This window comes from Dicentrarchus labrax, unplaced genomic scaffold (assembly GCF_905237075.1).
Source record: "Dicentrarchus labrax unplaced genomic scaffold, dlabrax2021, whole genome shotgun sequence".
Taxonomy (NCBI): domain Eukaryota; kingdom Metazoa; phylum Chordata; class Actinopteri; family Moronidae; genus Dicentrarchus; species Dicentrarchus labrax.
In genome coordinates, this window is record NW_026136705.1 from 27870780 (window position 1) to 27889844 (window position 19065).

A 19065-nucleotide genomic window follows, 5' to 3' on the forward strand; every position below is an offset into this window, starting at 1 on the left:
TTAAAGGGACGGTTCCCCAAAAAATCACAACAAAAAATGATTTTCTGGCTTTGAGGTCATGATTTTGAAGAAAGAAAACTTAAAATATATGTATATAGTAAAGCAGTTTGTTCATTTCTGTGAAGGAAACTAAATCAAACTTTTAAAGTTTAGATCTGAACTCTGAAGACCTGAACACAAGTTATACTCACAGGGCCTTCACTCTTTGATAAATGGCCTCATAAGTACGCAGTTAAAACAAACAAAGCTGATGAGCTGAGCACAGTGTACATGTAGGTATTTAAAAAAACAAAAAAATGGACATAATTGTATAAAAACTTCCCTCAAATTATCAAGAAAACTCATCTCACAGGAAATAATCTGCTCAAAATGTATCCAAATTGCTCATATTATTCATTCCTGCAGTTCACTGTTTGGGTTAATTATCTGTAGTCCTGTATTATTATTGTTGAGTAAACCGACGACCCCTGACTAACTGACATATCTTATGAATATTTCATATTATATTCAATGATAGAAGAGGGGTCCCTTTAGGGGAAAAGGTTGGCAACCACTGATGTAGCAGATAGTTTTGGTTTTATTTGTCATGATTTTGACGTATTGGTCTCCAGTGTCTCCCCGTCAACCCACAGAACACTCTGAAAACAAGGCCAGGAGTTAAGAAATACTCAGGTCACAAGTTCAACCTCTTTCAACACAACTCCAACCCTCAATGCTTTGACTAGACACCAAATGAATAAACTAATGGAAAAATAACGGAATATAATTTTATTTTTCGTGGTCGCAGAGCGGCTGTGGAGACCGGTTGTCTGGTCCACCGTTTCGGTCCGGATCCAAATATCTCAGCTAACTATTGGATGGATTACGATGACATTCGTGGTTCCCAGATGATGAATCACAGCGACTTTGGTGATCCAAGAGATGATACGGTATAAAAAATGTCATATCATAAACTGATCTTGTAGCTATAGTTACGACGACCAACTTTAACATTAACGTTTATATTTGCAGGAGAAATAACACCTTAATAAATTATTAAAATCAACAGAAATTTGTGATTTGAGTAATTTATTAAACATTACTTGAGTAATTGTTCTTTTTTCTTTAGTATGTATTTTCAACATTGTACCTGCATTAACCTCAGACCACTGCTGTGCTTCAGTAACAGGTTCACGTGTGCCTCTTGTTATAAATACACAAAATGTATCCGGTTATAGTTTAGCTCCAGAATGCGTTTGTGTTGACCTTCAGAGCCCCCCCTCGTTTATTTCTTCTTCTGTGGTCCCCTCCCCTCTCCCCTTTTTTAGGCTACAACTCCCCTGTAGGAGAGAGGTGGGTGTCATTTGTTTTAGCCCATTCGTAATCCTAAACCATCCCACTATTTTACATTGTTAGAACGTCTTCACCCCTCATTTCACTGATTTCAACAAACTGTCCCTTAAAAACTAAGCTATAGATATTTGTTTTCTTTGTGTATGAGCTGGAGCGGGCTGTTTCTCTATTTGTTTAGCAGAATAAAAAGGTGAGGTCATCAGCCATAAAAAGATCCCGCCGTCTTCTCTATCACTAACACAACGCAGAAAGCCCACTGGTTACACTTTTCAAGGGTTCTGTTTAACCAACCAGAGTCAGGTTATCGTTCAGGTTTGTTTGAAACAAAAATCTGTATATTTAAATTGTACCTCCCTTCCCCGGCCTTTTTTTCCCTCCATATTTCTCTTTGTTTCCGGCAGGTGTTCACGACAAATCTCTTTCTTCTCACTTTCTTCTCTCCTGAATGTGTGACGGACCTGCTGCTGCGTTGGTCAGTCCCTTATTAAACAACTTTCTTTTGATCTCAGCGTGACTAAACTATGATAAATACAGGTTAAAGATTCATTTATGACTCAGTGCCCGCTCACAGAGAAAGAGGAAAAGTGAGTGAGGTCTGCTTCCAATTAAGGACCCACAAACACTTCCCTTAGGCCTCCGCTGATTCTATCTGCGCTCATCTCATAAACAAGAAAAAAACATGGTGGAATTTTACAAAAGAACAGGAAAAGTCTTTGAAAGGAAAGGATGCCGTTTGGCGGGGTGGTACAGCTGCGGCGGCTGGTAGGGCTCTGTATACATGTAGACCTGAACTGGGACACAGTTTCCCTTCAGAGGCTGAACCATCATGACCCCACCTCTCCCTGAGGAAGAGAAGCTTCCACTATTGTCTATTTTTCACTTTGCCCTGGAGAGGTGATACCAAGCTAGAAAAATAAATAAAGTTAGAGTGTAGTAGTCTCATTTGATCGCCCAGTAGATTTCCTTGGAACCGTAGTAGCGTGTCAGTCATTTAATTTATGATTAAGTGGTGGAATGACTACATTTACTCGAGTACTGAGGTATTTGTACTTTAACAACGAGTTAAATGTTCTTAAATATAATCTGATTTTCTTGTGTTGAGCAAAACAATCTGCCAGTGGGGTAAGACAAGTTTTGTTTGGCTAGAATTTTTAAAACAGCGATAAAAATCTAGTAACTGTAATGGGCCGTAAACCTAGAAAAACCAATAAAAAAATGTACACGAGTTGTGCTTATTACAGGAAATGGAAACTCAGTTATTAAGATAGACTTTCTTGTTGCTTTCTCAAGTACTTTTGTCACTTTATTGAGCTGAATTTAAGAATTTGTACAAACACAAGTGACTTTGTCTTAAATTAAAGCACCAGAACCTTTTTTATTAAAACAATGAAAAACTAAAACAACTGCTTCATTTCCACCACTGGGACGAGACGACTTTCTCTTAAACTGAGACGTTAGTCTTGAAATAAGGAAAATAATCTTGTTCCTCTGCTGGGATATTATGCAAACCATTGTTGTAACTAATTAAATTGAGCTCAATAAAAGCTGAAATATCTTATTAAGACAAAGTTTGATATATTTTCTTGAAACAAATTACTTTTTTAATGCCAAACATGCCTGATAAGTTTATTTTTCTTTTTAGACAAGAAAAAAATTAGACATATTTCCCAGAAACAAGACTGTTTTACTTTCTTAAGATTCATTTTTTTTGCAGTGCACCACTATGGTCAAGTTTATGTACAAAAACCTCCTGGTTAAAGTTTGGAAAAGACGGTTTGCAGGGTTAAGAGAAACCAGCGTTGTCTGAGATCGGCTGCAGGAACAGCATTTAAAGGATTTACGTCATGCTATTTCCTCCCGACAGATCAACAAGTCCTTTAAATTAAACGACTAAATCATTTATAGTTTAAAGTTGGCTGGCTAGAATCTGCGAGCTCATGTTTTATTTGCTCTGGTCCCCCTCCCGTTCAAAGTCCTGGATCCGGTCGCACCAATCACAGCTGCTCATCGAACTGACCCGGGGAAGAGAGAAGAGAAACCGGGAGAGTGCTTTTATACTCTGAGTACATTTCACTTTCACTCGAGTAAAGAAGTTGAGTACTTTTACTTTTACCAGAGCACAAGTGGTGTTACAGTAACATCAGTATGAAATTCCAGTATCTTCCAAGGTGCCAGGCGGCCTCGGATCAAAGGGATTCATTTGTGGGACACAGAACAGGATACAGAACTTAAGGTCATCAGTTATGTAACTTGGGAGCAGCAGAAGGGCTGCACTTGTTAATTAAGGTAAACACAACTCTCACCCACATAAACACAGTCTAGACAGCTCTAGATTTGAGATAAAAAGGATGTAGATTACTTCTGGGGTTTCCTGTCCCTTCAAACTCCACAGAGCAACCATTAAATAAGCAAATTCTCAATTATAACTCCAACCAGAAAGAATATCGTTGATCCACTGAAACAAGAGCTGGTGTCTTTCGAATGTGTGACTGGAAAAAACCTTTCTCATGCGTCAAAGTCTGACATTATCTTTTATGTATTTATTTATTTATGTAATCCCAACAAAAATATATAGACAAAACTATATTTATTATTGAAGCAAATACGTGCTTCACAGCATGGAGGAGCTTCTTCAGAGTTCAAGTTAAACAGCATCTTCTTCTTTAAACAGCTTCACGGTGTTTAAACAGCTTCAGGGCAGTATTTAAATCAAACACAAACACCCACTGACGTGTTAATGTTGGTGCCACGCTACAAATTAAAGTGCAAACCAACAAGATGCTTCATTATTAAGACAAAAGCTAGCTGAATATTTTTCTCAAACCTCAGTGAGACTCTCATGTCCGTCTCTGAAGTGACAAAGGGGCTTTCTCCCCTTTGACGCAAAACAGCCGACGGCCTGCGGACAACTTCCTGTACCACCCTGGATGGTAAATGAGCTTCAATAACTCTCTCCTGGGGGCAGGAGGGGATGGAGAGTCTGACTCACAGACGGTATAAAAAAGGCTTTCATTAGACAGTTAGTATAAAGCTTCTTGTGCTCAACAGAACTTTCTCAATCTTAAAGCCTTAATCCAAACATAAACACAGAAAGGCAGGAAAAAGGGTCAAAACTATCAAATTAAAAGCCGCAGCTCTGGGTGAAAGAGAACCTCTTATCTACTTTATTTGTCATTGTCTTACATGTATTTTATTGTTTTTTAAATAGTTTTATTTCTTGTGTGCATTAGTTTACATCTGTACTGTCTTATTAAAGTCAGTAAACTGCATTAAAGGTTAATACAAATACAGTTTAATGCCACAGCCTCTGTTAAATGCAAAAAAAAGGTTGTCAGCCTGTTTGAGTTTTATGATGTGAGAATCATATATACACATTATGGCAGATAAGGGGAAGTTATATTAATATGATTAGCATTAATCTGGTTGATTTCCATGTTTATGATGTGTTGATTTAAACACCACGGCTCATAAACGGCTCAGAAACTTTGTGGTGGTAAGTTGAAAAATTTCCCTCCCAAATGCACCATTACAAAGTGAAACTACAACATGGAAGAACATCCTCTGTTGATACACAAATAAATAAGTGTAAGTCTGCAGCCAGCAGTTATTTCATCATCATCATTTAATCTGAATATTAGTGACCATGTAGTCAATACGTTCACCATCACAGACCACTAAAAGGAAAAAGTATAATCAGAACCAGAGATTATTTGGTTTGATTAATTTCCTTTGACTAATTAACTAATTGACTGGTCATTTAAGTTCTGAACATAAGAAAACAGCAAGAAATGTCAGTTGCATGTACCACCACATTTAATAAAATGTTACCATCATCTGTCTTTAACTGCAGGCAACGAGACAAACTCCTTTAAACTCCAAATATCTACAGATAAGAGGAGCGGTGTAGTGGTGCCTGGGGAAGTGGATATACTCTTCATTTTGGCCCTAGATTGTTTTAAAGTGGCCAGCAAAGGATAAACGTCCTGTGTTATAAACAGTATTTAACTACAATGGGCCAGTAGTATTTTCACATTGTCACTTAACTAACTGCTTGACTTCAGGTACATAGAGACATCTACATTATTCAGCATTTTGAGTGACGTCTTACTTTATCCTTATTCCTTATTCCTCACTATCCCAGGTAAAAAAAATGTGGTTCTAAAAACATTCTGAGATGTTCTACTAATGTTTTCAGCAGGAAGTTTGTATTTAATACCCTGAATATTCTTCTTAAAGGAAGAATAATGTTTAGTGATAACATTATTTGAACATCATGCCCTGACATTCTTAAAATGTTTTCCGTGGTAGCCAATGTTATTCAGTGTTGTGGGAACATTTCCCTGCTAGCTGGGATGTCATGCCTTCGCCATCCTGGGAAAAAAATTCAAGCTTGCAGAACACTGCTGAATGATGCACATCGAAAGGGATTTAGAAGTGGTGACTGTAGTTAGACTGTAGTTGAAGGTCTTAGCTGGTAAATGAGGAGGAAAGAAACTTTAAAATTACACAAATAATGTCTCACACAGGGTTTAAGTGTAGAAAATTCATTTGGTACAAAATATTGCTTACATTACATTAAAATAACATCACAGGATGAGAAAAGTTACAAATCAACTTGACTTGTACATAATAACAATAGTAATATCATAATAATAATAATAATTTTAGGATAAAACACATTAAAATCGTATGAAACTGTGGATCCCAGTGTAGCCCACCACATTACAGCGCCGGATTTAATTTCTTCATTTAGAAAAAAAATACAGTACATTTATTGTACTTCTATATCAGAGTGTCACAGTTGTTAATTTTCAGTGCTTAGTCCACTTCTTCACTTCATTTTACTTCTTCCCCATTTTCATATCAAATTAATTGATTTTGTGTCCAAAATAAGGAGCACCGCAGGCTTGGGATCAATACAGAAAACATACAGTTTAAAATGTCCAGCTTGGTTTTTATAATAAAAAACAATATTCATTCATTAGTGTTAACAGTCACAGAACAAGATACAGTCACACAAAAGAACATTTAAAGTGCAAACTACATAAAGGGTAAAGGGATTACTTCATAAAAAACTCAGTGGAGAGTCATCTCAGATGACTCTTAAACAACTTCATGTTATCATACTTCATCATCCATGAATAGAGCATTTTGTTTTATGACCTTTTGTAGTGTTCTTTATTTTTAGCTTACTGGAAAATTCCACCCTCAGATAGTCTTACACTGAACGTCACTGAGTGAAGACATCTGACTTTGTTCCAGTGTCAACACTAAATCTGATTTATCTTTCTGTCTCACTCACAGATTTATCTTCGCGTTGGAGAACACCTCGTTCAAACCTGAAAGGACCAGTGTGTAACATTAAGGAGGATCTATTGGCAGAGATGGAATATAATATTCATAGTTTTCATTAGTGTATAATCACCTGAAATATAAGAATAATGTTTTTTGTTACTTTACCACGGGTCACCTTACATGGAGGCCGCCATGTAGCCCAGAACAGAAAAACCAGTTGGGGCATTGTAGATAGGGGCATTGCTTGGAAGGGGAACCACTAAACGCTACACACTGGTCCTTTAAATCTACTTATTTGCTTTCTTGCTGAAAGTTAGATGAGAAGGTACCAGCTACAGCCAGCAGCCAGTTAGCTTAGCTTAGTATGAAGACTGGAAACAGCTGGCTTAGTGCTTTTCAAAAGTAAGAAAGTACATATGCCTACCAACACCGATAAAACACACTCATTTTAAGTGAGTTTTATCTTTTTTATATCTTATTTGGTGCCGGACTATTTCTTTGGCGGGGTGCAGTGACTTCCTGGAGTTACTGAGTTAGTGCATGCAACTTAAACAAACAAGATATAATGTGTTTATTGGTGTCGGTAGGCGGACTTTGTTACCTTTGGACAGTGCTACGCTAGCTGTTTCCCCTTGTTTACAGTCTTTATGCTAAGCTAAGCTAAGGTGGCTGCTGCCCGTAGCTTCATATTTAGCTTACTTTCAGCAAGAAGGCGAATAAGTGTATTTCCTAAAAAGTCAAACTTCTATTCCTTTAACATTTTATTGTTTGCATTTCAGTCGGGTCTGTTAGTGGAGCAAGTTGTCAAAACTGTTGAAGTGTTTAAATGTGGATTTTTCCATTTTACATTCAAAAAAACTGATGATTAGCAAGTCGCTTGATGTTAAAACCAAGCAGAAAGTCCTGCTTAACCATTAGGCTCTAAAGTTGTGGTTCCTGAAATGGCTACTAGATGCTGAATGCAAGAAACTTTTAGAAGTCCATTTAAAAAGTCCGAGCTTCTCTTTCTTCTCTTTTGAAAGTGTATGTATGTATTAGTCTTCATTTAGGGGATGTTATGGCTCGTGTTTTCTTGATTGAGATGTCTCAACCTCAGTCAGCCATTGTGGTTGTCTCTTGCATGTCCCATCTCGAATTTGGATTTATTCCATCTCTTCCAGCAAATATGGAAGTGATAAACCCCAAACAAGGCCTTTAATTGTCCCTTCAGAAGACTTTGGGTAACATCACAGACACTACATTCATGTTTTTCCACTGTCTCTGGTTAAAAGTCCCCAATATGAACTGCTTCATGGCTCTGCGCTGTCCATTCACATTACGCGCTAAAGCTTCGGTGGTGTTTTCGTTTCCTTGAGTGGCAACATTTAACCAGCAGCCCCAGCACGATTATCATAAGTAACGCCGTCAGTACAACAGCAATAATGTAGTTCTGGATGCGTGGTCTGTGACACATTTCCTGGGTCACCTTCTCGATGTTAACCGGTTCTGAATATTCCTCGTGAATGCAGGTCACAGTCTCGATGTCGGGAACCACCACAGTCGAGTGCTGGACCATGTGGAGGAAGCCGAGGTTGCTGCAGCAGCTCAGAGGGTTGGAGCCCATGTAGAGGGTCTTTAGCGAGTGCTCCAGAGCGATCATGGTGTTGTACTCCAGGGTGACCAGGTTGTTGTGCTGCAGGTTTAGTGACTCAATGGAGAACTCTTTGTTCCACATAGGTAGAGCGGTCAACTGGTTGGTGGACAGGTCAATGTGTCTGAGACTCTTCAGTGACAATAAGTCTGTGTTTAGGCTGGAAATGTTGTTTTCCCTCAGGAGAAGGTGAACCAGGGAATGCTCCAGACCAGAGAGGGAGTCTTTGTCCATGTCTAAGCCCGGGTTCTGGGACAAGTCCAGTAACTTCAAAGGGGTGTTGGCAAACACATTTGCAGGCAGAGTCCTCAGATTGTTTTCAGAGAGGATCAGGAACTGCAAGTTTGTAATGGAAGAAAAGGAGACACAATCTGGAGGATTCTGGTGGTTTTGGTCCGAGGTGCAGATTTCCAGGTTATTCTGCTGCAGGTGCAGGTGTCTGATATTTGGAAGTCTTTGAAACATTTGATAGTCCAAGGTTGTGAGGTCGTTTCCTTGTAAGAAGAGCTCTTCCAGTGCTTGCAGAGTGTTTTCCCCAAATGTGAGAGTCTGCAGTGAGTTATAGCTGAGATTAATAATCTTCACTGTCTGTAGAAGACGTGGATTAGTGATAGAAAACGAGCTGATACAGTTGTTGCTCACATTCAGGACCTCAAGGAATCCCATGCAGTAAAAAAAGGACTCTGGTATGCTCTTCAGTTGGTTGTAACTCATGTCTAGGTATCTCAGCTCATAAAAATAAACGTTTGTCCTATTTTCAGGATTTCCTGTGACGTTGATGCTCTGAAGTTGGTTTCGTGAAACGTCCAGGTATTCGAGCTTGTTGTTTATGGGGAGAAGAGGAAAGTAATGCATTTTGTTTTCACTCAGATCAAGACTGATAAGTTTGTGGGGATCCTTTGATCTTGTGCTTTGGAAAAGCTCCAAGCTGTTCTTGCTGAGATTGAAAATTTTTAAGTTGCGTAAATTGAAGTCTGTGATGCACGTGATTGAGTTCTTGGACAAATCGAGTTCAGACAGACGATTTAAGGACTCAAAAGCTCCGTCTTCAATCTCCAAGATGACGTTATTGTGGAGACTTATTTTTGTCAAGGACTGGGATCCTCTGAAAGTATCTTGTGCTATTTTGGTGATGCTGTTGCTGCCGAGAGAAAGGTTTGCCAGCGATGGAGAATCAGCCAGGAAATAATCAGACATTCCTGTGTACAGCCCATTGCTTGAAAGATCAAGCGACTCTACAGCTGTAAGAGGCCCAATGTTGATTTTGGAGAGGGCAAAAACATTCAGATGATTCTTGGACAGATCCAGGACTTTAAGATCAGTCATGTCTTTGAAGAGTCCCGGCTGGATGAAGTGGATCTTATTGGAGTGAAGATTCAGATGATGGAAGCCGGTGTGGTACGCCAGAGTTTCCTGGGTGAGATTTTGCACCTGGTTCCGAGAAAGGTCCAGCATTTGGACGCCGTGAGGAAGGTTCACTGGGGCACTTCTGAGGCTCAGATCGTTGCAAAACACATCCATCTGGACCTATGAACAAAGACAAACACACAAGTCTGATTATGTCGGCAAACTGCCAAATTGCCTGACCATGACACAATACAGACCGAATGTTTAAAGCGTACGTGGAGGGTCGATTTATGAGTCAGTGTATCTAGGGCACGTTCTTGGCAGCAGCACAGTCCTCTAAAGGTTTATGGTGGTGAGTTGTTCTAATGACAAAAAACTTTTTACAATGTTTTTTTCTCTTTAAATTAACTCAAAACATTAACTGCTATTTAATGACTAATGATATCTCTTGCATTGCTCACGTTTTTTAAACCAAAAAACAGCTTTTAAAGATGGTTCAGCTTAAAGAAAATACACCCCCACACCTTTATTACCAACCCATGGTTTTCGTCATCTTCTCTCCCTTTTCCCTTAATAGATTAAAATATTTTAAGTTATTAAGTGTAGTTTATAATTGAAACCATGTGGCCAGACGCCCCCCCCTCGTCCAAAAACAGCTCATAAAACTGTCTCCTTCTCTGCTTTCTTTTGGAGAGCAGAGTACATTTAGCTTCTTGGCATATTTGTGGTAGCCTGAAAGTGACATTTCTCGTTGCTTACAAGCCAGCCGTAAACAAACACATTGATTTATTCGAGAACTGCTGGAGGGCAGAACAGCTTGTATCTCTTGCCAGGCATTGAGGACCACATCAGGCATATTTTTAAGAAAGTCTCATCATTAAAAACATGAGTCCATAAGCCTTTGTGTGTGTATAACATCTGATACAGTGTGTGGCAGTTCACATCACATTTAGCCACAATGAGATGGGATTTGAAATTTAAAACAAGTTTATCTAATATAATACAGACATTTTTCATTTATTACATAAAAACAAAACAGAAAGGAGCGAATTCCACATTTCACATGGTGTTCATCAGATTCGCTCTGTGCTTATTTGCCAATGGGTTTACAATCTGAGTGCTGATTAGCAGGAAATCTTGCATTTCAATACAATGCAACAGGCAATAGAAAATGAAATTCTACCATTCAAGATCAAATATAAATATAACATCACATAAGACAATGAGATATGATTCATGTCGGAATGCAAAACTCGCTATTTCATATATTTTCAAATATTACACAGGCTTGTTTTGGGATTGTTGTGGCTTAAAGTGGCATTTTTTTTGCAATTAACTAGCGAGACAACGTGAAAATTGCAAAACTAGTTGCGATATATTTAGTTTTTTGTATAATAAATAAAAAATCAAAGGCAACTTGTTCCACTGAGAATAAACCTGCTACTAGTTTGGTACATACTTTTCGCACAGGGGATTGCTCTGATTGATTAAACTCACAGGAAATGGTACATGTCAAAAACAAGCTGGCACACAGAAGAGAAGCACTTTCTGGATAATACTGACGTGCCCGTATGTACATTGAAACAGTTAATGGTTGCTGTAATCGTTCCTCCTCTCCATGCTGGACCTGAAGTGATCCCTTCCTAACATGCCTCTAGTGGAACAAAATCCACATATGAATCCTTTTATTGTTTAAAAAAATGCATTCTTATGTTCAGCCTGAAGGTAACATGAGTCTTGAGTTAGACAAACTATCCTCAAAAGTTACACACTTTCTCACCAGACACTCACAGTTTCCTACAAGTAACACAAAGAGGATTTTATACTAAAACACTTTAAAGGTTTTATTTTTCATGTCCATCCCTTGTTTTGACTGATGTCCACCTGGAAAACTTGTGCACCATAAAGCCTGTTGTGTTACTATGACAACTGCCAACCAATGAGCTGTCGTTACCAATCATAGCTGCCAATAATTACACATTTAACTGGAATTTTAATTTAATTACTGAATTTTTTTTCTTCTGATTCTTCTGTTTCGATGTGGGGTGGGAAAGGGAAAGTTTTATGGCACCTTTGGCTCGTCTTTAAGGTTCCCCAGGGTGCAGTAGTACCCACTGTGGGAACTAGTGGCCTCGGGGTTTAAAGCACCAACTATGAATGTCGCTCTGGTCAGGGACCTTTTTTGTTTTTCGAAATTATTACAATTAATTTAGGCTATTTTATGCTTTTATCAGATAGCATAACACCTACAAAGATTACAAGAAATGACAGAGAGAACTGATTACCAACTGCTACACACAGCAGTGTTTCAAATAATAGTCATTAAAACTCTTTACTGAGAAAAAGAAGATTTTCCAGAACATGTGAAATGATGCATGTAACATTTTCAGGTTTATAAACAAGTCAAATGACTGCATGAGAAGTCAAAACTGATTCACCAGAAACTGAGAGGAAAAGATTGTGCAGTCTATCTACACACTGACAAGCTCGACTGATAAGTGACCTCTGCAGCATTAACACTTTTCTTCCAGAGAAGACAAAAAATGTTTCACTGTCCAAATATTAAAAGCCTGAAGGTCTGACGGCAGCACAGTTCAAGAGTTTAAAGATAATAAACCAGATCTGCTCAGGTTCAAATCTTTCAAATAAATCATCCGCCTGTAGATAATCTCAGAAATACCTCAAGCACCTGATGGATCTCAGTTGCCGCGGGCAACCCGTGAAAATAAACTAACAACAGATGAAAAAAAAACATAAAATATTCAGTATTTATCTCACTGGAAATGTGAAGAATGTGCCTAGAAGATGCATTTTAATTGAAATACCACTACAAAATGTGTGTGCGTGTGTGTGTGTGTGTGTGTGTCTGTTTATCAGGCTTTACTTACAACTTGGCATGGAGGGAGGTGGCGGGGAGGATGTGCGGATGCCGCCACGCAGCTGACCAACAGCGGGAAGAGCAGCTGGAAGGTGGCCATGGTGCTGCAGCAGAGGGAGAGTTCGAAACACATGAATGCAGGAAGCTCTAGGTGATATGACTAGAAAAGGGAAGGAAGAGGGAAGTCCTCCTACCTACTGTGTGACATGTGGACCTATGACAGTTCTATTTATGCCCTGTGATACAGAAGGGGCTTTTTGTTACTTGTATTCTCTGACATTTCTCTTTTATACTGTACTACATGCATTTAGCTGCAGAACTGGTACTACTGAGAAAGAATGACTAAGCAAATGCAGCTCAAAAGGTTTCGGTGAGTTCTGAGTAAATGTAATAAATTCTGTACTGTAGGTTATTGTTTGGAAACAGAAAAGGCTGATATTGTTTTGTCGGGCCTTGATGAGTCATCCTTTACGAGACACAAGGTCTGTGCCTCGTTATTTTACGGAAACTTAAATATTTCCTGATAGGTTCCCCTGAACAAAACAAAACAACATGTAGACTTGCAGGGGAGACAATGTGGGAGTAATTAGCATTGCAGCAATGGTAAGTACCCATGGGGATGGTAAGGACGTGGAAATTTAGCTGAAACTAAATTGGACTGCAAAAACACCCAGCAAGGTATTTTAAATTAGAAACGTTGAGCAGTTGGTGCTCTGAAGAACTCACCTACTGTTCACTCAAGTGTTAAAAATGACAAAAGTTTAGTTTAGTTCATGTGAAATCTTCCCTCGACTCACATGTAAGACATCACATAACCACACATTTGCTCTTGCAGACATTCACCACAGCGCTCTCATGTGATGTTTGCACCAACTCTGAGCCGATGAAGATTCATTTAGAGCTACTGAAGCACGTAGATTTGTTAGATAGAAATGTTAAACTAATTTTTGTTCAATAAACTCTTTAAAAATCAGCCACAAAGTTTATCTCACAGAGTCAGTTGTAGAACACTTTTAGACATTTACAATCTGATAAAACATTGTAGTCGTTAATCAGAAGCCAGAAAGCTACACACTCTTTCTAAAGCAAGACCTTCAAAGTGTTGTACTGCAGTATAATTTGAGTATTTCCACTTCTCCAAATTTATTTTAGAGCTAAAGTTATTTTTTCAGATTGAGATATTACATTAAAAACATAATCATCTCATGAATACAATGCGTTGTTAAAAGTTAAACCAGTAGTTTCCAACCTTCTTTCCTACAAAAAAGCAGTTCAAGTGCGTTCAAGTTAAAGTGTCTGATGTCTCTAAACATCTAAATGTTTGAGCCCCAAAGAAGTTAATAAATACTGTGTAACAAACAGTGTTTGTTTTGTTTATCTCACGACCATGTGACATTTTGAAGTTGGGAACAAATGATCTAAACTAACTAATAAAGTAGTTCAAACTAGCTCCACCTGGAGCTGCTACAACAGTAAAATACTGCTTCATGCATCAGAATTAACAATCTAATAATGTGATATATATAATAATAAATCAGTTCTTTTGATACTTTAAGTACATTCTGCAAATAATATTTTTACCCTTTTTTATTGGAGCTGTAAATTTGAAGCAGGAGGACCAGGAATCATTTATTTTGGCGGTATCATAGTCTACAGACTATATTTAAAGACTCTACTTAAGAAAGTGAAATATTTTTATGATGTTATCAAAATTCTTGGCATCATTTCACATCGATCATACAGCATTTCATCCTCCTCCTGCCTTTTAACTGCTGGTTTTACATCTTGTTCAATTATATTTTTATATCAAATTTCCTTTCAGGCAGATTAATGCACAAATGTGCTTGAAGAAGATGAAGTGTTTAGACCCTTTACTTGAGTAAAAGTAGTAAAAATACAATGTGAACATAGAGATTTTATCTTAAATATGTACTTACATCATATGTTTTACATGTAAAATCTTCTCTACAAACTAGTAACTGGTAAGACTTCTACTGTGAATGCAGGACCTTTTCTTGTAAAGGAGTTATTTTTACATTGTTGTATCGGTACTTTAAAGATCTGAGTACTTATTCCACCACTGCAATTAGTAACCATGCACACACACACACATACACACACTCCTACAAGCAGCATCTGCTCTCACAGTCTAGTCCAAGGCTTCCAAAAACCAAACAACATGCAAGAACAACATGCTTTTTTGGAGAACATTTACCTCACTTTCAGCTGATGACTAATTTTCGCAGTGCCTCCTGACCATGTTGATTTCACATCCTCAGCGCACACACCCACCCACTCACAGATCGATAGTAACCAAGCAAACACCGCAAGCCGAAGAGCTTCTCTCAGCTGACTCTTCCCTCCACATTTCACGGCTCCGGCTGCTGTCCAGCCATCACATCCTGTGAGAATATCCTGCATCGCTTAGCCCTCTCCCCCCCCCTCCCACTGTTCTCAGGGAAATGCCTTATAAGGGGGTTGGGAAGTCCAGTTTTATGCTCCACTTCAAGAAGACACAACCCTCCTCCTCTAAAACTACCCTCTATTAATCCTAAGGTTTGGACGTTTTTCTTTCTTGGATGTTCTCACACACCAATCTCCATTTGGAATTTGAGGCATTTTAATGTGCTTCACCACAAAGCTTAAAGTTCAAAGCACACTGAGTTCTCCATATGTTTATTATTTTAATGTCTTTTTTTTTTTAAAGCAACCTTTTATGGATAAAAAGAGAGAAATGTGTTGATGCTCCATATCTCTCCACCCAGAGAGAAACAAAAAACATCAGCAGAAGTTATTGATGGCTTTGGAAAGATCTGTCCGCCCATCAGATACGTGTGGGTGGGTGTTGAAAACTCACACATCCTTTTCAGGACTGTGGGAGTGAGTCTGATTTGTCATGTGGCTTCTCTCTGGCTCGCCGTACTGTAAACAAACAACTCTGCAATTATGAGTAAGGTCAGTTTAGTTTTAAATGACTGTACGACTGTCTGAATGTCTCGACAAGCTGGGAAAGTGAATGAGTAAAACTTTCTCCTCCTTCTAGTGGTAACTGCTCTTGAGCAAGGCAGTGAACCTGTGACAGTGGTTGACTGTACTGTGTACATTTAAAGCAGGAGGAAGAAAATCACCTTTTATTTTGGCGGTATCTACAGACTATTTTTGGGCTTGTTTTTAAAGATTCTAGTTCACAAAGTAAAATAATGTATAATAAGCAATCGAAAATCTTGTTAATTTCATATTGAGATTCTCAGTCTTTTCTTGTCTCTTAACTACTGGTTTCGTTTAGTTGCTTAACTGTGAAGAACATGAACATTTTAGTATCGTTTTCACAGGTTTGGGCAGCACGTATATAAAGTGGTTTTCGTTTTCTGGTAGGTTGGAGTTAATGTATTAATATGCTTGCAATATGTGGTGGTGGAAGAAGTCTTCTACTTAAAGAGATATTACCTCAATGCAACTCAACATTATTTATACGACACCTTTCACACAAACATGGAGGCCAAAGTTCTTCACATAGTGAAACTGAAACAACACATAGAAACCAAATAATTACCAGTAAATAAAATGTAGAACAAATAAAACAAAATATAAAACAAACCCATTAATATCAGTTTATGTGTATGCTATAGAGAGAGAGAGTATTTTCGGTGCTTTACTTTGTCACACCGTCCTTTCTGACAGGAAGCGCGAAGTGATGTCGTCTCATGGCTTTGGAGAGACCATAAATAGATCTAAAGCTTCAGTTTCGTGGTGAAAAGATTCTAAATATAGCTGATATTAATTTTTTTTTTTTCAGATGACTAACACATGTTGCTGCCGCTCACATCCACATATGGTTCATTGGTTAGCTTCCATGCCGGTACTCCTGTTTGCTTCCCCTGAACTGGGGTTTGCGCCGACCGCCATCTACTGCGGGTGATACACAAAGCGGTAGTAACAACAGTTCCTCAAACGGACTCTTGGGGGCTGGCTCCAGAAGTGATCAATCTCCACAAGACCCCATGTTAAAGTTCCCAACTTTACAGCAGGAACATCTACAGCCTGGTACATAAAAGACATTCGGTGTCTATAACTAAATACTCCGTTCTTGACATCTGTAAGTGGGGGGAATTCTTAAATAACTCTCCTGTTTAAATTATATTGAGGCTTAAATTGATGCAAAATTAAAGCCGTGGTCGCTTTGAGTGATAGGTGGATGCTTTGACAGGCAGCTGTTCTCAGTAACCAGGCTTCATTCAGCCAACCTTGTGTTTGCATTAGCCAGGAGCCGGCCGGAGTCAGGACTTCCGAGGTGGCAGCGGCCAGAGCCGACCACGCTGAGCTTCACAGCGGCTCTTCAGAAAGCTACGAGTGTCGTCAAAGACACTAAATTTTTAAATTCCTTCTCTTGGAAAATATTTCAAACAGAGGTATTATCAACAAAATGCTCTTAATGTATCACAAGTTAAAGTACTCATTGTCCCTTATGATGGTTATTAATGAGTAATTAGGATTTTACAGTTGTATTTGGTCAAAATGGAGCTAATTTAAACTCATTTATATACTTTACAAGAAGATGTTCTCCGTGTGCTGATGAAGGCTGAGTAATATGGTTGAAAGCTCCTTTTAAAGCTAGTGAGCAGACTTCGAGTCGTCACAATTTTGATGTCAAAACTGAAAACTGAAAAGCTGATGCTTTTCATTTGAGACGACATGGGAGAGATCTCCTAAAGAAAACACTGCTGATGCAATTCCTAAGCTCATCTGCTGATGAAGACAGTGTGATATGGTCGAAAGCTCCAGCAAAAGCGAGTAAGCAGAGTTTGAGTTGTTACAATTTCCGATAACGGAGCTGAACTTAGATGCTTTTTATGTAAGACGACACTGGTGAGAAGTCTTAAAACTGCTTCGGATGCAAAGCTGATGAAGACAGTGTGATGTGGTTGAAAGCCCTGGGAAAAAGAATCTAGTAAGTGGGCCTTGAGTTTTACCAAAAAACCAAGAATAAACTGATTTAAACATCAAATCAGTCAAAATAAAGCAGTTTCCCTCTGAAATTTAGTAAAAGTACCTCAAAAGAGTACTTTAAAGTACTACAATACTCGCTGCTGACGTGTATAAAAACAGGTGAAAAAGAATAAAGATTATAGTGCTTACCTGTTCTCTTCTTATTCTTCTGTGGTGTCCTGTACATTCACTGCAGGTTTAGTTTCACATTCACCATCCTCTCATCCTCAATATGTTTTATCAGTGGTGTCATGTCACACACACACACACACACACACACACACACAGAGAGCATTTTACAGCATCATATTACAAATAAAGCTCTCACAGCTCTCACCACATGATGCACACCTCCTCCCCCCCGCCCCCGGGGGGATCGTCCCCTTTTATTTACCGGGATTCCCAGACCCTTTTTTTTTTTTTTTGGTTTCCTTTCCCTTGCAGCACAGCGTCAACACTATCACTGACGGGCGTGAGGAGGGATTTTTTTTTTTTTCCCAGATATTTGTTTCCCGGAGGGAGAGAGCAGCGCTGATGTTATTCCATTAATCAGAGGGAAGGGAGTGTGTGTGTGTGTTACATTATACAAATGACTGATGTGTTCAATGTCAGTTAGATCAACTCTGCCTCCTGCTGCTCACACTCCCACAATGCAACAGTTATTGTTTCATGCTGCTGATTTTGTTTCCCAGTGGTCTGACTCGCTCACTGCTGTGTTAATGGCAGAGGTGGAAGTACATTTACTCCTTTTACTTTGAGGTACTTGTATGCTTCTTTATACTTGTGTTTGTTTTGTTTTTTATGCACACACACACACACACACACACACACACACACACATATATATATATATATATATATAATAACCTGAAGAACTGGAAACCCTCAGTACTCCGTGGCTCTACGCTGAAAAAGAGGCGGACCACGGCACTTTAAAAATACACCCAGATGCAGTAAAAGTGACATATTAAAGAGGTTTTAAGATGTTTTGTATATAGTTGTCTCTATTTATCTGTCGCTGCTTTATTCTGACAATGTGTGGGATTTCTGATGTGTGGTTTCCTCTGTTGAGTCTGGTGTGACTACTTGCCAGCAGGTATAAGAAACAGCCCAAAGGTTTTGTATTTGGCCTGATGAAGGCCTGAAGAGATATTTAAGGCTACCTTCTTGAGTGCCTCAGATTTCTTCAACAAGTCAATCTATCAATGTAAATATTGTACTTTTAAACCCCACTACATTAATTTACCTGCGTACATATAAGCACTCAATAAATATGACGCACTGTTACAGATTAAAGGTCCGGTGAGGTCATCGTGTATTTATTTATAACCAACAGGAAAGTCCCTGAAGTCCCGATATATCTTTGTTATCTTGTGGACTTTGAACGCTCCATAATTATTAGACATAATAAGTACTTTAAGTTTATCTCCTTGTTCCTACAGTGTGGATGTTTGAATGATGTTTGACACTAAAAGGATGTTTTTATATTCGTCTGCGCTCATTGAACATTTGAGATCGTTTTTCAGGGGCGGGGCCTTACGAGCATGATTTGTGACATCATAGAAAAACTACAGAAATCAACATAATTTGCATATTC

The 19065-nt window shown here is 38.7% G+C and overlaps 1 protein-coding gene across 2 annotated transcripts; it reads right to left on the reverse strand.

The window, feature by feature from the left end:
• Window positions 1-5860: 5860 nt before the first annotated feature.
• On the reverse strand, window positions 5861-17641 carry lrrc32 (leucine rich repeat containing 32). Of its 2 annotated transcripts, none has more exons than XM_051401758.1 (3): window positions 17619-17641; window positions 12493-12586; window positions 5861-9784 (listed from the first exon to the last, which is right to left on the reverse strand). In XM_051401758.1, exons 2-3 carry the CDS (start codon window positions 12580-12582, stop codon window positions 7943-7945), a joined length of 1932 nt encoding a protein of 643 aa, XP_051257718.1. In that variant the 5' UTR covers window positions 12583-12586; window positions 17619-17641; the 3' UTR covers window positions 5861-7942. The 2 variants fall into 2 exon arrangements, with proteins under 2 accessions (XP_051257718.1, XP_051257717.1); XM_051401757.1 differs by lacking the exon at window positions 17619-17641 and adding an exon at window positions 14698-14919.
• Between the last annotated feature and the right edge of the window lie 1424 nt (window positions 17642-19065).